Source organism: Sebastes fasciatus, chromosome 9, assembly GCF_043250625.1.
Source record: "Sebastes fasciatus isolate fSebFas1 chromosome 9, fSebFas1.pri, whole genome shotgun sequence".
NCBI classification, from domain to species: domain Eukaryota; kingdom Metazoa; phylum Chordata; class Actinopteri; order Perciformes; family Sebastidae; genus Sebastes; species Sebastes fasciatus.
Genome location: NC_133803.1, coordinates 12,944,004 through 12,957,518, shown reverse-complemented (window position 1 = coordinate 12,957,518; position 13,515 = coordinate 12,944,004). Strand labels below are relative to the sequence as shown.

Sequence of the window (13,515 nt, the reverse complement as noted above, 5' to 3'; positions counted from 1 at the left end):
CATTCTTCCCTCAAACACTCCTATCCTTCTGTTTGACCCACTTGATGAGTATAGATTTCACAGTGGCCCCCCCTTTCAGCGCTCAAACTATAAGAGGTTCAAAACGATACCAGCCCTTATAGACAAAGGATAACCTTGCTCTTTCAATGTATCGATTCTTTATTAACTAGGTGGCTTAATGCAATGAAATGAGGGATTTGAATGAGCCCCATTTGGGGTGCTTTGAATAAAAAGCTTGCACTGTTTATGAATGACTACAATGAACCTTTGAAGCACCACAGATGCAGGATACGCTGATACAAAGACCAGTAGGAATATGTCACAATGTCAGAGTGCTTTGCTGAAAGAATTGGAGTAGTAGAGCAGTTTTCATCTTTTATGGATGTTACACTTTTCCACAGGTTTCAAACAGTTATCTCTATGGCAAAGTCTAAACACTACAACTTACAGACGAGTCACAGGTTTTGTCTTCAGAAGTTTTCTACTGTCTTTTTTTTCTTTGTTCTGATTGTCAGTTTGTCTGCCAGCCAAACTGTACTTAAAACTGAAGAAGTCCACAGTTGAGGAGCTATTGTGTTTTTACTGAAAATTTTAATAAAACATCACTTATTCATTTCTGTTTCCATTCCAAATGTTGACATTTTTAAATTTTCTTCCCTGTAAACACATGTAAGCTGTGGCAGAGTCATAAGTGGTGAGTAAAAATGACTTCTATACATTCTACAAAACAGAAAAAAAAAGATACAACCACAAATGGAGTGTTTTTTTTTTATCTCCAAGGTTGTCCCTCATGCACATTAGTCTCTATTGGATCTTAACAACTATCATATGGGTCACAAACAATTTATTTGACAATACAACCAACAAAGTTTTCTCCAAAAATGGTCTGTATAGATAATTTAAAATCAATATAAAAATAAACAATGAAGTTTGACTTCCCCTTTAAAAAAAATGGACAGAGAGTCTTGACGGAGTAACACAAAAGTTTTTTGAGGATACACGTGAAATATATGCACATTGCATTTCATCAAATACAAAAAGAAAACAAATGAAGGCAACAGTTCTTGGCTGAATTATCTGTGCTGCATCACTATATTAAGGGCATGACGATTAATACATACATAATGAAAAGCAATATACAAAATTTCAGAGATAAATACATTATTTATAGTTGATATGTTACAAAATTTCCCTCAGTGAGCGCAAGTGTGTGTTTGAACAGAAAGATGACGATGAACTACTATACTCCTACATTCTCAATGGGATTTTAATTTTGTTTTGTTCGTTTTTTTATGTTTTTTTGTCGATCTAAAAGAACATGAAAAAGACAGATGTATAAATATTTAGCACAAGTTTGGCAATATCACAATAGTCTACAATTTTTAACCACATATAAAACACATAAGGGAGTTGGAGCTAGAAGGGGGAGACTGCTCCTCATCAACAAGAAACAGACTTCACAGTAGCCTAGGAATGCATTAATATACAGTGCTAGCAAAAAAGTTGAAAAACATGGCAAAACACACTTGCTTAAAAGGAAGCTCTAGACATGGAAGTACATCATATTCATCAACAGAGCAGTGTTTGTACACGTCAGTGTGCTTGTTGAATCAAAGAGGATTTTTTTTTTTTTTAACTTTTGAAGATGATTTTCTAGCTACAATAAATTACAAAATTTAAGTTAAAATGCAGGAATGAAACATGATACAACCTTACCCACCCAGCCCCGTCCCCTTTTCACTCGTATTTGTTGTACTTTTATGATCAATTTTTCTACATTATATATATCATATATTTTTCCAGTTGAAATTCAAACTGTCTTGGCCCCTGTGTATTTTTCTCACACATAAAAATACAAAAAGTCACATTATAAAGACACACAACTGCTGTGGATCTATTAAAAGAGAGTTGAAACAGAAAAAAAAAAAAAATTGAAGTTCATTGGCAAATGTACTGTACATCAGTGTTTTTACTTTACAACCAGATGGTGAGTCCACAGAGTCCCTTCCAGTATTGAATGTGTGGTTGATTGGACGTGTCCAAGGCCGAAGCACAACCCGACAGGTATACAAAATAAACCCTTCATCATCCCGTGTCCTCTTCAAGGGTGATAAAATTAGGGGGTATGGGGGGGGGAAGGATAAACAAACAAAAAAAAATCCCACAGAAAAAAAAAAATATTGTTCCTCGTGAAATCCTTTTTTTTCTGCAGGTTTTGCGAAAGTCATTTAAAAGAATTTCTTTCTTTTTTTTTCTTCATCTTTAAAAACAGAACAAGCGGTTGACTATACATTACACCAGCGTTTTTCGCTGTGTGCTCCTGTGAAGTGGTAATGTGTAGACTGGTGCTTGAGATGATGAAAGTGCATTTACATTGGAGGGACAACCAGGCCGGACATGGCTGGAAAAAAAAAAAAAGGAGAAAGAAGATTAGATTATTTTGCCTAAAACAGATTATGGATATAAATATTAAACATTTACTAACATTTTGTAATTTAGTGTGTGTGTGTGTGTGTGTGTCTGGGTGCATGTGTGTGTGAGTCCAGCCATCTGACTGATCTGTGCACAAGTGCGTGAATGTGTGCCTTTAATGTGCCTGTTTGCGTGTGTGCCTGTGAGTGTTTGCCGTGTCCGCCAGCCTGCTGCTGCTGCTGCTGCACGTCCTCCCTAACGGGGGGAGAGAGTTTGAAAACCTCCCTCCTGCTCTGACATTTCAGCCCCCAGCATGCCAGTCTTGCTATGTGTGATATTTCTCCTGGCGTTGGGGTAATGGCAAACAGTGGCCCAGACTCCCAGGAGACGCGGCCGTGGTGACGGCAGAGCAACAACACGGTCACTTCCCACAATGCCACAAACGCTACAGTACTAGACGCTCCTCAGACTCCCCTCAGATTCCTCTCCTCTCCCCTCGTCTCTCTCTTTTTTATCCTCCGCTCTCCAGCACTGTACGGCGCATTAGTAACTACATTCCCCAAGTCGTGCCTCCGCGTCATTATCTAAGAGAGATTAGGCGAGATCAAAGGTAGCTTCCGTTGTTTTACCGAGACCATCTGCTTAGGATATCATTAGCAACTGTACCTCATCCTGAGAGTTTATATATTCAGTACTTTCACACGTTTTAACAATTAGGCGACTAGTGGAGTGCCGGGATGATATATTATTATATTGCTCTGAGTATATTTGTAGAGTCATGGTTGAAATGCTTTTAAGTTTGCCAGCGCAGATGATGGCAAGGCATTGCTCATTAATTTGTGCACAACATGTATTAATAAGTATGAACGTGTAGCAAGATGAACTTTAATTTCCCACTTCATTAAGCCCAATGTTATTAATCTTGGGGCACACACTACGGCTAAGCTTGTTTTCAAAGTAATCATGTTGGTCATGACACATGCACAAAACCTAATAAACATAATTACTAAAACAATTCGGGGGAAGGTCTTTTCCTGCGACATCGGAGGGGATCATTTGTATGAAAGGGCAACGAGGATGTAGGTTCGCGCAGACGTGGGACGGCGCTTGCGGTTCTGTATGTGTGTATGTGTGTGTGTGTGTGTGTGTGTGTGTGTGTGTAAAGGCATGCTATGTGTAAGTGTGAACTGAAAGGTGTAAATTGGCCTGTCAAAATGCATATATTTGTAATGATTAATCCCTCACCAAACCGGACAGAGGCCTGAGCAGCGGTATCTGACCAGTAGTCCGTAGGGAAGGGATGAGGGGGTGAGGGGGGCTCACCTTGCAGTCCGTTGCCGTTGGCGCTGGTGCAGGAGGGGGGTGGGGAGGCCTGGGGTCGGACCACAGGGGCGAAGGCGCTCTTTTGTTTAACTGCAGAGACGATAGGGAGGGAGAAGGAGAGGAGAGGAGGAGGGGGGGGTTGAGAGTGAGAACGTGCTGTGAGTAGTGCCGGAGAGGGAGAGGGCAGTTAAGGTAAGGCTAGGATAGTATTACTGCCAGGGGGGATACACGATCAGTACTCACAGGCCCCTACCATCAACATCTTGTCCGGTTGAACAAATACAGGTGGCATACGGTGAAATCCACATAAAAACGAAGACTCCTTTCCCCGACTACTCTTCGCCACTACATGTGTGTTCTCCGAAGTGCTAAAACTAAACAAGCCCCCGCGAATGAATAGTAATATATTATCACCATCAATAATGTTATAACCCTGTCAGAAGTGATTCATAGAAGTGAAAAACGAATGTGGGAGCTGGAATTAAATCAGCAGCAGCTTAGTGCTACTACAGCGTGCGATAGTGGCAAGCTACTCACTTCCATATGGGGAGTTGGCAGAGGATCCGTTGAGGAACCCAGGGGAGCTTGGCACTCCCAGGTTCATGCCGGCGTTGCCGTAGCCATTCATGCTGTTGCTGACGGAGTTGTAGCTCGACTGCTGCGGGGTGCTGCTGGAGATGTAGCCCCGGGGGGACACGCTGCTGGTGTTCCGGCTGTAGCCCACTGCAAAAACACGGGGCGGGAGATAGAAAAGGGGAAATCCATTCATTTTCTTTCCTTCGGTACAGTGTTTACCAGGGAAATGTTCACTGATTACAGTAAATGATAATGGGGATTTACTGCTGCAATCAAACATTTTTATATCGGCACATGCTGCAGATGCCAGTTTAATAAGAAAAGAATTTGGCACTTAATTGGCCCCTTTAACTGCCTATATTATAGGGAGGATGGGGGTAGTGAACCCGGTGTTCAAAAACATAATTTCTATCCATTTTAATGAGTGAAAAAAAAGAGTGAAATTTAACTATTTCTCATTTTGCTGCCGGAATCCCCTCAAGGACCCCCAGCATGTCCCTGGACCCTACTTTTGAGAAACACTAGGAGCCATACCCTAAACGCATACCTTGGTCATTCCCTTGTGACTCAGACACATTGACTGCTAGCTGGCTGCTGAAGGAGTTGACTCCCATCATGCCGTGGGAGGCTGTGTTAGCGAGAGAGGGGATCTGGTTGTGGTTGCGGGGAACGCTGTACAGGGCCTCGGCGATGTCAGCTGCCCTCTTCAGAATGATCTCCTGGAAAGCGCAGAGAGGAGCAGAGGTTTTCGTTATTTATGGCTTGTTTTATAGCTGCGCTTTGATGCACGGTTCATGGCTGTATGGTTAACTCATGTAGCCTACGTTGTTCCAGATATAGTGATGTAAAAACACACCCTTTGGTCATACTATCAGTAAGTTTTCAATGGTTCCTTTATATTTAGCAGAGCTGCGTGTGGATACAGACCTGATTGTTGTGGGGCATTCCATACAGGGCTTCGACGAGATCAGCCGCCCTCTTCAGTAGCACCTCCTGATGAGGAAAACAGGGAAATGTTAAGACCCAAACAGATTATGTTGGAGACCCCAGTGGTCCGGCACAGTAACAAACAATATCAACATTACACAGCGGGGTCGTGGAGAGCTTTGGACATGTTTACATATTCAACCGGCTAAATAAAAGCCACCCTGATTTAAGAGGCAACCGGCGCCGCGTTTATACGGCGCTACCACTTTGCTCCTTCCAACCATGCGGAGCAGTGAATAATGTTCCCTATCTTAATTAAACTGGCATGGTCCTTTAAAAACAACACCTCACCCCTGATTCTGGGCTCCACGTTTGCTCTGGAGTTCAGCGCCGAGTCCCCTCTCTTCAGAACAATAAAGTGAATTAGCTCTGGGTTAATCTAGTTCTGTTGTAATGACATTAAGGAATTTTTCAATTAACCTCTTTGACTGGCTGTTGCAAAGGACTTCACAAATGACTTCCCATCCAGCAAGAGCTGGGTGCTTGTGCCTTGGGGACACGGATGCTCAGGATGTGGTCTTATCCATGTCTGCATGCTTGCCCCCGCTTGACAATGCGGATTAGCTGTGTTGCTGTGGCTCTTAACACTGAAAATGAGTTGGCCCCGGATCCCGTTCCCCCCCACTCTGTTTGGGGCTTCCAGCTAGGTGGGGTTTGGCCCGTTCGCGTGTCTTTATCTGCTCTTTGAATTCAGCACTTACAATTAAATCCCTCTCGAGCATCCAGACTGCTCTCTTTTGTTTTCTATAATACAGAAGGCAATATGCTCTATGAAAACCCTCTTCTCCTTTTAGAGTGCATTTAATCTGACAAAGGCAAATTGCAGACATGACTGTTGCGCGTGTTGTTTTTTTTTAAAATGCTCGCTTGTTGTCACCTGCTGTAGAGCAGAGATTTGTCGACTGCGCTGTTAGAACCCTGGTTAAAAGCAATGCAAATCTGTCACCAGAAACATCTCAGATGGCGCTTGTTTTCTTCCCACATTCGCCGTGTTTTCTTTTGCGGGCCGCGGTAATTTGTCTGAAGTGTTCCATCACTTGGCAATAGCAGTGTGGGATTAAGACGGCAGCTGCCGTAAATGAATGTAAACACAGCCTTCGCGCCTTCAAACAGCGGCCTCCAAGACTTGGCCTGCGTTTCCAAGGCACAGCGTATGTAGTGTTTACGGAGTGTGTGTATGGGCCCTTTCATCCTGAGGAGCATATCTACCAGTCCTTGATTTATCAAGATGAATCACTGTAGAAGCCACTTCCAGCGTATGCCATGCTCTCTTATAGAAACATATCGCTTAATCCACCCCAAGTTACCGGATGGGTGGCTCTTAGAATGGGCATTTACCTCTGAAATTGGTGTGTATGCTCAACGTTGCATGCATCTAGTTTGCATACAAATAAAGAATTATGGTTGTCGTGAGGCAGGTAGACTAAATGAGAGGACCAGCTGTCTTGATGTATTCTCATCAGGCAGAACAGATTTCTCTCTCTCTTGCTGAGTGAGATAAAGTGGTTTTCTTTCTTTTTGTCTGCAGTTAATAATTACCAATAATCTATTCTATCATATTTCAAGATCTCCTACATGGCTCTCAATTTTAAACAACAATTAAAGCAATTAAGACTGTCGCGTTCGCAAGCCATGTTTCATTCTCTGTAAAACGTCCTCTCCCTCCTTGTCCATATGGTACTTTGCAGCAGTGACATAAGGACAGCTTGGAGAAAAAAAAAAGGGAGGAGAGGAAACGATATTGCCTCTCATCCTTAATCTGTCGTTTACCGCGTGGTGTCTTAACTAACCAAGCCGACTCGCGAGGCTATGCTTAAGTGCAACCTAGTCATATCCGCGGATGATGAGAAGTGCTGCACCCAATCAAGGAAGAAGTTTGTTTTTCTTCTGACGAGACGCTTCCATGCATATCAGCTCACGCTGTGAATACGATTAACACGGAATAGTGTTCCGAGGGCATTTCCATGTAAATCTCAATGCTACTCCAGCATAAGTGTAATTGGCTTTCTTGTCATGGAGACATATCAGAACACGCCATGTTAAATTGGAACAATTAAAGGCCTCAAATGATTTCTGTTGTTCTGTGACAAACGCGTGACAGATTCCTGCTATTGTTGTGCCTCGCGTTTGCATAAAAGGTCTCGTGTTCAACAACTGTTTAAATGGGGCTGCTCAGATGACAGATCACCTAAGATTTAGAGGCCGTTTTTTTTAATTTTTTTGTTGTTATTGCGCATAAAAAAATGAGAGGAAGCCATAACAAATGATGTGTTATAAAGAATATCTAACAATAAGGTCTAAGACGGGCCGAATGTGACTCTTCAAGCACTAGATTAACATGGATGTTGTATTTATATTATCACAGTTAATAAAAGAGGGCCTAGGTTATGTAGCTTGGAGTGCTAATGCCATTATAAAACTGTAAGGCAATTACTCTGTTAGCTCTAGCCTGAGGTAATGAATGCATTTAGAAGCATAGGGCCATTAGATGAAGGTACTTCAAAGAGCACAGGAAGAGAGATTCATTTAAATACATGGGTAATTGCTTGACATGAACACATTTGTAATATTTTCTCCTTGTGGATTACACAAAGAATTGGAAAAGAATGGGCTTATGCTCATTTTGGGAGGAAAGAGAGGAATCCAAAGCAATCAGCTTAATAATAAAACAATATTGAGTTTCCACTTTTAATTTCATAATGAATCTAATTTGTTACAGAAGAGAGAAATTGAGTGTGATATAATGTGATATCCAGTCTATTTGTCCATTACTGCCAGAGGGCACAAAATGGTATTATAAATTGTCTTTTTTATATTATGAATAGAAAATTGTTTTATAACAAGATCTTAAAAAGGAGGGTGAATTCCAAAGTCTCTCTTCACTTAACGCGATGCCCGCAAACCAATCTCCTTTCTCATCACTTGACTGCTCACACTTATTACTTTCATATTCACCCTGGACTTTGCATTGAATTTTTATATCTCCACTCCTCCCACAGGGTCAGACTGTCATCTACGATGTTGTCTTAGAATTACGAGGTAAACTTCAATCAGAGGCAGCTTCCCCCTCTTTTTTTTTTTTCTCTGTGTAGCAACAATATTAGCGTGCATCCCTTGCTATCCATGAGCACTCCCATATTGGCTTTCTGTCTCCTTACAATTACCACGTGTCTTACTGGTCCCAGGGAGAAGGCTGGTGGAAATCAATATAGCGCAGTAATATTATCAACTGGAGGGTGAAGTCATGGGAGGGGGGGCAGTAGAGGCGGTGAGTGGACTTGGTGTCGATTTGCCTTTCTGCTAATGCACACCGCGCGTCCTCCAGCTTTATCTTCTTTTTATAGAGTCTCCCTACCTCACCTGCACCCTGTAATGGCTGCTCTCTATATGCCGTTTCTGCTCTCATTCCGAATGTACATACGAGCGTCAGCTCCGCCGCGGGCTGTTTTATTGGGAATGTGCTTTTGACCCCGTGAGCTGACCCTCAGATGGCAAGCTTAACAATGACGAATCACTCGGCGGGATCATTTACATGCCCCCTGAACCCCATATTTGGGTCCATTAGAGAGCAAATCAAATATTTATGTTGTTTATTGGAAGTGCAGGGTTTCATCTCACTCTGTGATTGTTTCATGCACGGGGCCGGGAGACCGTGCTATATTAAGTATATGCACACCCAGGAAACTAATCTCGGGTTCAGTGTCAAAATCTGTCTCGCCGCCAACAACGCTGCTTTTTGGTATTCAAGGATAGAAGTCTTTGTAATAAAGCAGTGTGTTTAACATTGTTGCTCTCTTTGTTCTGGATTTCACAAAGACGCCGTGACTTTATAAAAATTGAAACGGCGCAGCTAGATTGACCAGTGACGCCTGCGGAGCTGGTGGATATTAAAGGTGTAAAAGTGTACTTTACCTTTTGGTCTACGTTTACAGTTGAAATTAGAGCAACATTTCATGTCTAGGTGTTGTTTCCTGTCTCCACGGGGACCAGGTCTAATTGAAACACTTCATATACCGAACCAGGGACTAGCTGTGATGTTCCATTTCTCCACATTGCCTTGGTCAAACGTCTACGGCTACCACACAGTCTGCTCTTTATTAAATTGTCCATTGGACGTTAATGATATTGCTGTGTTGCATGCTGGGATTTAATAGATAAGGTCTTTAAAGGTTTTACAGTATTATTAAAACTCTGAGGTGGCCTCCACTTTACCACATGCCAAGGGGTTTTTGAGTGTACTAATCAGTTATATTATTACACTTGACACATCTGGAACGTCAGTCACCGGAATGGTTACTAGCAGGGTGGCAATTAGTGCAAACGCACAGATAGATTTTATCAATAGGAAATGGAGAGAGTGAGAGAATCAAAGAGTAAAAGAATCAAAGAGTTTCTGCAGGGGAGGGAAATAGCAAAAAAAAAAAAAAACACGTGCACCTTCATGCTCAGGTCTTTCAATATGGCAGCCCCGTTTATGTGCCACACCGGTGCGTCTAAAACTGATGTGGCTTTCAACTCCTTCACCCAGGTTCAAAAGAAAACAATAAGAAAGCCGAAGCATAATAACATGCAGTCTTTGTCTATTAGCTGCAGTAAGACGAGGGGGTTTACGGCACAGGGTTCTGTAAACAAAAGATTAAACCAAATCGAGCCGCAGAAAATGAAAGGAAAACATGAGTGGGGTAATGAGGGCGCAGACGTCGCTCCTGACCAGATTACCATCTCCACAGACTACTGGAGAGGAAAACGCCTGATTGAGCTATTTTACCACACAGAGAGTTTACGCCTCTCTCCGCGCACAAAACCAATACCATTACCACGCTGGTTAGTGGGTAAGCCACATATGTGAAGCAAAGCTGTTACGGTTTGGGGTCGCAGTGCTCTGCCTTGATGGGAATGTTGTTTCGTTTATTCGTCACGTTCGGAGTATTAAAGGCATTACAACCCAGACAGCTCTTGTTGTTCTGTGTTTGTCTGTGCTGCAGGGAGACACTGTACTGACCTTTGGTAACCTCTCGGGGTCGCCGGGGTGTCTGGGGATGACCTTCTGCAGCCTCTGGAAACCATAGTCGATGGTTGGCTCGTTCAGGGCTGGAAGTGAGAAAGAAAAAGGGGAGGAGAATTAGAACCAGTTCAGGGCTAATTTTGAGACGGGAAGAAACTAATTGAGAAATCTGTCGAAGTTTTTCAGAACAAAAGTCATTTCGGAATGCCTAATTTCAAAGAGACCTCCAGGGGTGAGAGGATGTTTTATGAAACATCCAGGGAAGTGATGGAAACTGACACCCGCTCCTCTGACACTTGTGTCACCGAGTGTTATTCCATTAACAGCCGCGATGACCTACATCGGTCTGAGAATCCTTCAGAGGGACCCTCCCTCTTTTTATCTGCTTGGGAATATTGACTACAGCAAACTACATAGCGGGGGTCTTTTAATCTAACCGAGCTTTAATAATCTGTGAAAGGCTGTCCACACATTGATCTAGTGTAAGTTGCTGTCATTTCACCCCTTCTGCACCAACTGTACTGCAACACTGGGCCCGTGAAATACGGCGTCGGATCCCGCCGAGCCATTAATCTCTCCCACCCCTCAAATAGTAATCTGGGGCACGAGGCATATTGGGCGATGAATCAGAGGCACAAAGTAAATGAATCATAACCCAGACTTTGGTGAGAGCAGGGCGTTTTATGTCTGACAGTCCTAATGGGTAATTGAAGGCTTCCTTACAGCTCCGCCTGATTCTAAACAATCATGTGCACACTCATAGGCAGGACACGGCGAGGGCGGGAGGGAAGGAAGGGAGGGGAGGGAGGGAGGGCAGAGGAGAGAAGGAGGGGAGGAAAAGGAGGAGAGCGGTGTAAAGGGGGAAGGAACGACTTAATAGAGAACATCACTTCTCAATGTAGATATCATTTTCAGGAGAGTAACTCCGCCGAGCAAGGCGCTTCATAAATCAATGGCTTTCTATGGAGACTAATAAGAGCTGCCTGCCTCTATTCATTGTTCAGCCTGTAATTTGGCCCATCACTCATTACTCAGCATGTAATTTCAGCATTAACACCGCACAGCTCGCTGAACCTGCTGAACACCAGAGAATGTGAAAGCAAGCGAACGCACCCCCCCACCACACACACACACACACACACACACACACACACACACAAGCAGGCAGGCAGGGCCACTGAAGCACAAGCCGGGGAGTCAAAAAGCGAACATTCATGTATCTTTCTTTTGTTCCCTCGCATCTAAATACACATGCAAGCATGCTCACACACACACACACACACATACTGTACCTACTCACGCATACATACTGTACTAGCAGTACACACAATCGAAAAACACATGCACCACTTGTGCCAAAACCTGAATACAGTAATTGCCAGCTCGACCGTGATCAAATGGAGCAATTATGTGTTCAAGCATGGACAATGCGAGGTGCTAATCGATAGCGAGGATCTAGCTTGCAAAATACAGTGGTGTTCAGCCCTGGTGGCTGTATAGGCACACCTGAATAAACCCCACGCCGCGACAACATACACTGCTGGAAATCTGATTTGACGTGTCATCATGCGTCCGCGAAACGACAAAAGGTCTGCTAGGGAATGTGGGGGGAACGCCATCTTCTCCTTAATAAAGGATTGATCTGCCGTATTGATCGTACATGACAAGGCTGTAGCGAGGAATTTGCCCCCTTTCTTTTGTTATTTCCACCCCCTTTCTTATCTATGCACTCTGGCAGTCCCGCACATGTGTATACACACACACTCACAAGCATGCATATATATGTGTGTGCACGTGCCCGGCCCGAGATATGTGCGCGGCAGCCCTGCCAGACCCCGCTGCTCAGTGTGATGTAAATTGTGTATGTGTAAAAAGCACTCCATAATCAGGCCATCCATCATCAGAGGCTGTCAGTGGGCTCTCTCAGGGTGATACATCACGCTCTCCTGTCCTCTGCCTCAGCTGGGGCCTACACAACCCGCCAGGCATGCTGGGAACACAGCCGGAGAGACGTACAGTACAGGACGAGACCTAGGTTGGGAGAGGTGTTCCGTTTGATGTGCCTCTCCAATGATAATGATGCCCCACTGTAAATGCGGACCTAAGAATTATGGCGAACGTGATTTGGAGGGTAGGCTACCCTTAAAGAGCGGTTTAAACTGATTTTGCTGCAGTTTTTTTACAGTTTATACACAGTAATAAATGCCTACATATGGAGGAATTTAAATGTGTTACTTTTAAAACTAGGTTTAAAACACAGCTCTGCCGCCGCAGTCCGAGCGGCCAGGCATGATCTCCGCGTGTCGCCATCTCATCTATCATGGAGATGATCTTTGTAACAACCCTGGCGTAATGAAATTGGTGACACAGACCGCCATCTGCTATTGATTTCATGCAAATGCTTTTGACAGCTGATGGAGACTTGCATTAGTGCTAAACGGTGCTGTCAGTTGATGAGTTGACAGTTTTGTAGTCATAGCATGTACACATGGTGCAGACAGACACAGACAATGTCAATAATCCTGTAAGGGCCGCTGATGATATATACTGAGCACTTATATTCAATCCCGGACAATAAATGCGTTATGTGTGTGCTCATCGCGTCGCCCGGCACGCTATTTCTTCCCGGGCAAAGATTTTCTTTCATCTGCTGAGAGTCATTGGGACTGCTCGTCTTACTTTTTCTCACACCACACACATTGACAGCATCCTTTTTTTTTTTTGCTTTGTCTTTTTTTAATCCTTCGGTACATCATTATGTTCCCACTTCACACTCTGTCGTAAACTTTACTCTCCTCTACAGATATAATAGGCAAATCTATAGCCTCTCTGCCCTTGCATGACTCCATGCATGCCAAAATTAGTTTGGCCCTCCTCGTCCTTCCAACACAATATGGTGAAAGGGAGGGGGGTGAGGGTGTGGAAGGAGCGTGTGTGTGTGTGTGTGTGTGTGTGTCCCCCCCCTCACTTCACCCCACCCTTTACCCCTCCTGTAAGGGGTCTCAGTCGCTGCAAGGAAACATGAAACCCTCCACACACATCCCATAAATCCTGCACTGGGTGGGGAGTCTAGCCGAGGGGCGGAGGGACCGAGGTAGGTGGAGGGGGGGGAACCGGGGGGAGGTATGATAGGGGAGGCGGGGGGGTCGCTGGCACGTTCCAGTCACGCCCGCTTCCCGGCTCGCGGCCAATCAATACCACTTTCCTGTTTT

At 44.0% G+C, this 13,515-nt stretch overlaps 1 protein-coding gene across 14 annotated transcripts in view; it reads right to left on the bottom strand.

Moving 5' to 3' along the window:
• Positions 1 to 363: 363 nt before the first annotated feature.
• Positions 364 to 13,515, bottom strand: part of ebf3a (EBF transcription factor 3a) — a 70,714-nt gene continuing 57,562 nt past the window's right edge. For 8 of the 14 annotated variants that reach the window (XM_074646106.1, XM_074646108.1, XM_074646110.1 and 5 more), the window contains exons 11-16: positions 10,301 to 10,389; positions 5,239 to 5,304; positions 4,859 to 5,030; positions 4,273 to 4,458; positions 3,658 to 3,825; positions 364 to 2,401 (exon numbers count right to left, since the gene is read on the bottom strand). In XM_074646106.1, the coding sequence (XP_074502207.1) occupies positions 2,370 to 2,401; positions 3,658 to 3,825; positions 4,273 to 4,458; positions 4,859 to 5,030; positions 5,239 to 5,304; positions 10,301 to 10,389 (713 nt within the window). In that variant the 3' untranslated portion in view covers positions 364 to 2,369. The remainder of the gene's footprint in view (positions 2,402 to 3,657; positions 3,826 to 4,272; positions 4,459 to 4,858; positions 5,031 to 5,238; positions 5,305 to 10,300; positions 10,390 to 13,515) is intronic. The other 6 variants (XM_074646119.1, XM_074646114.1, XM_074646115.1 and 3 more) reach the window with 2 other exon arrangements.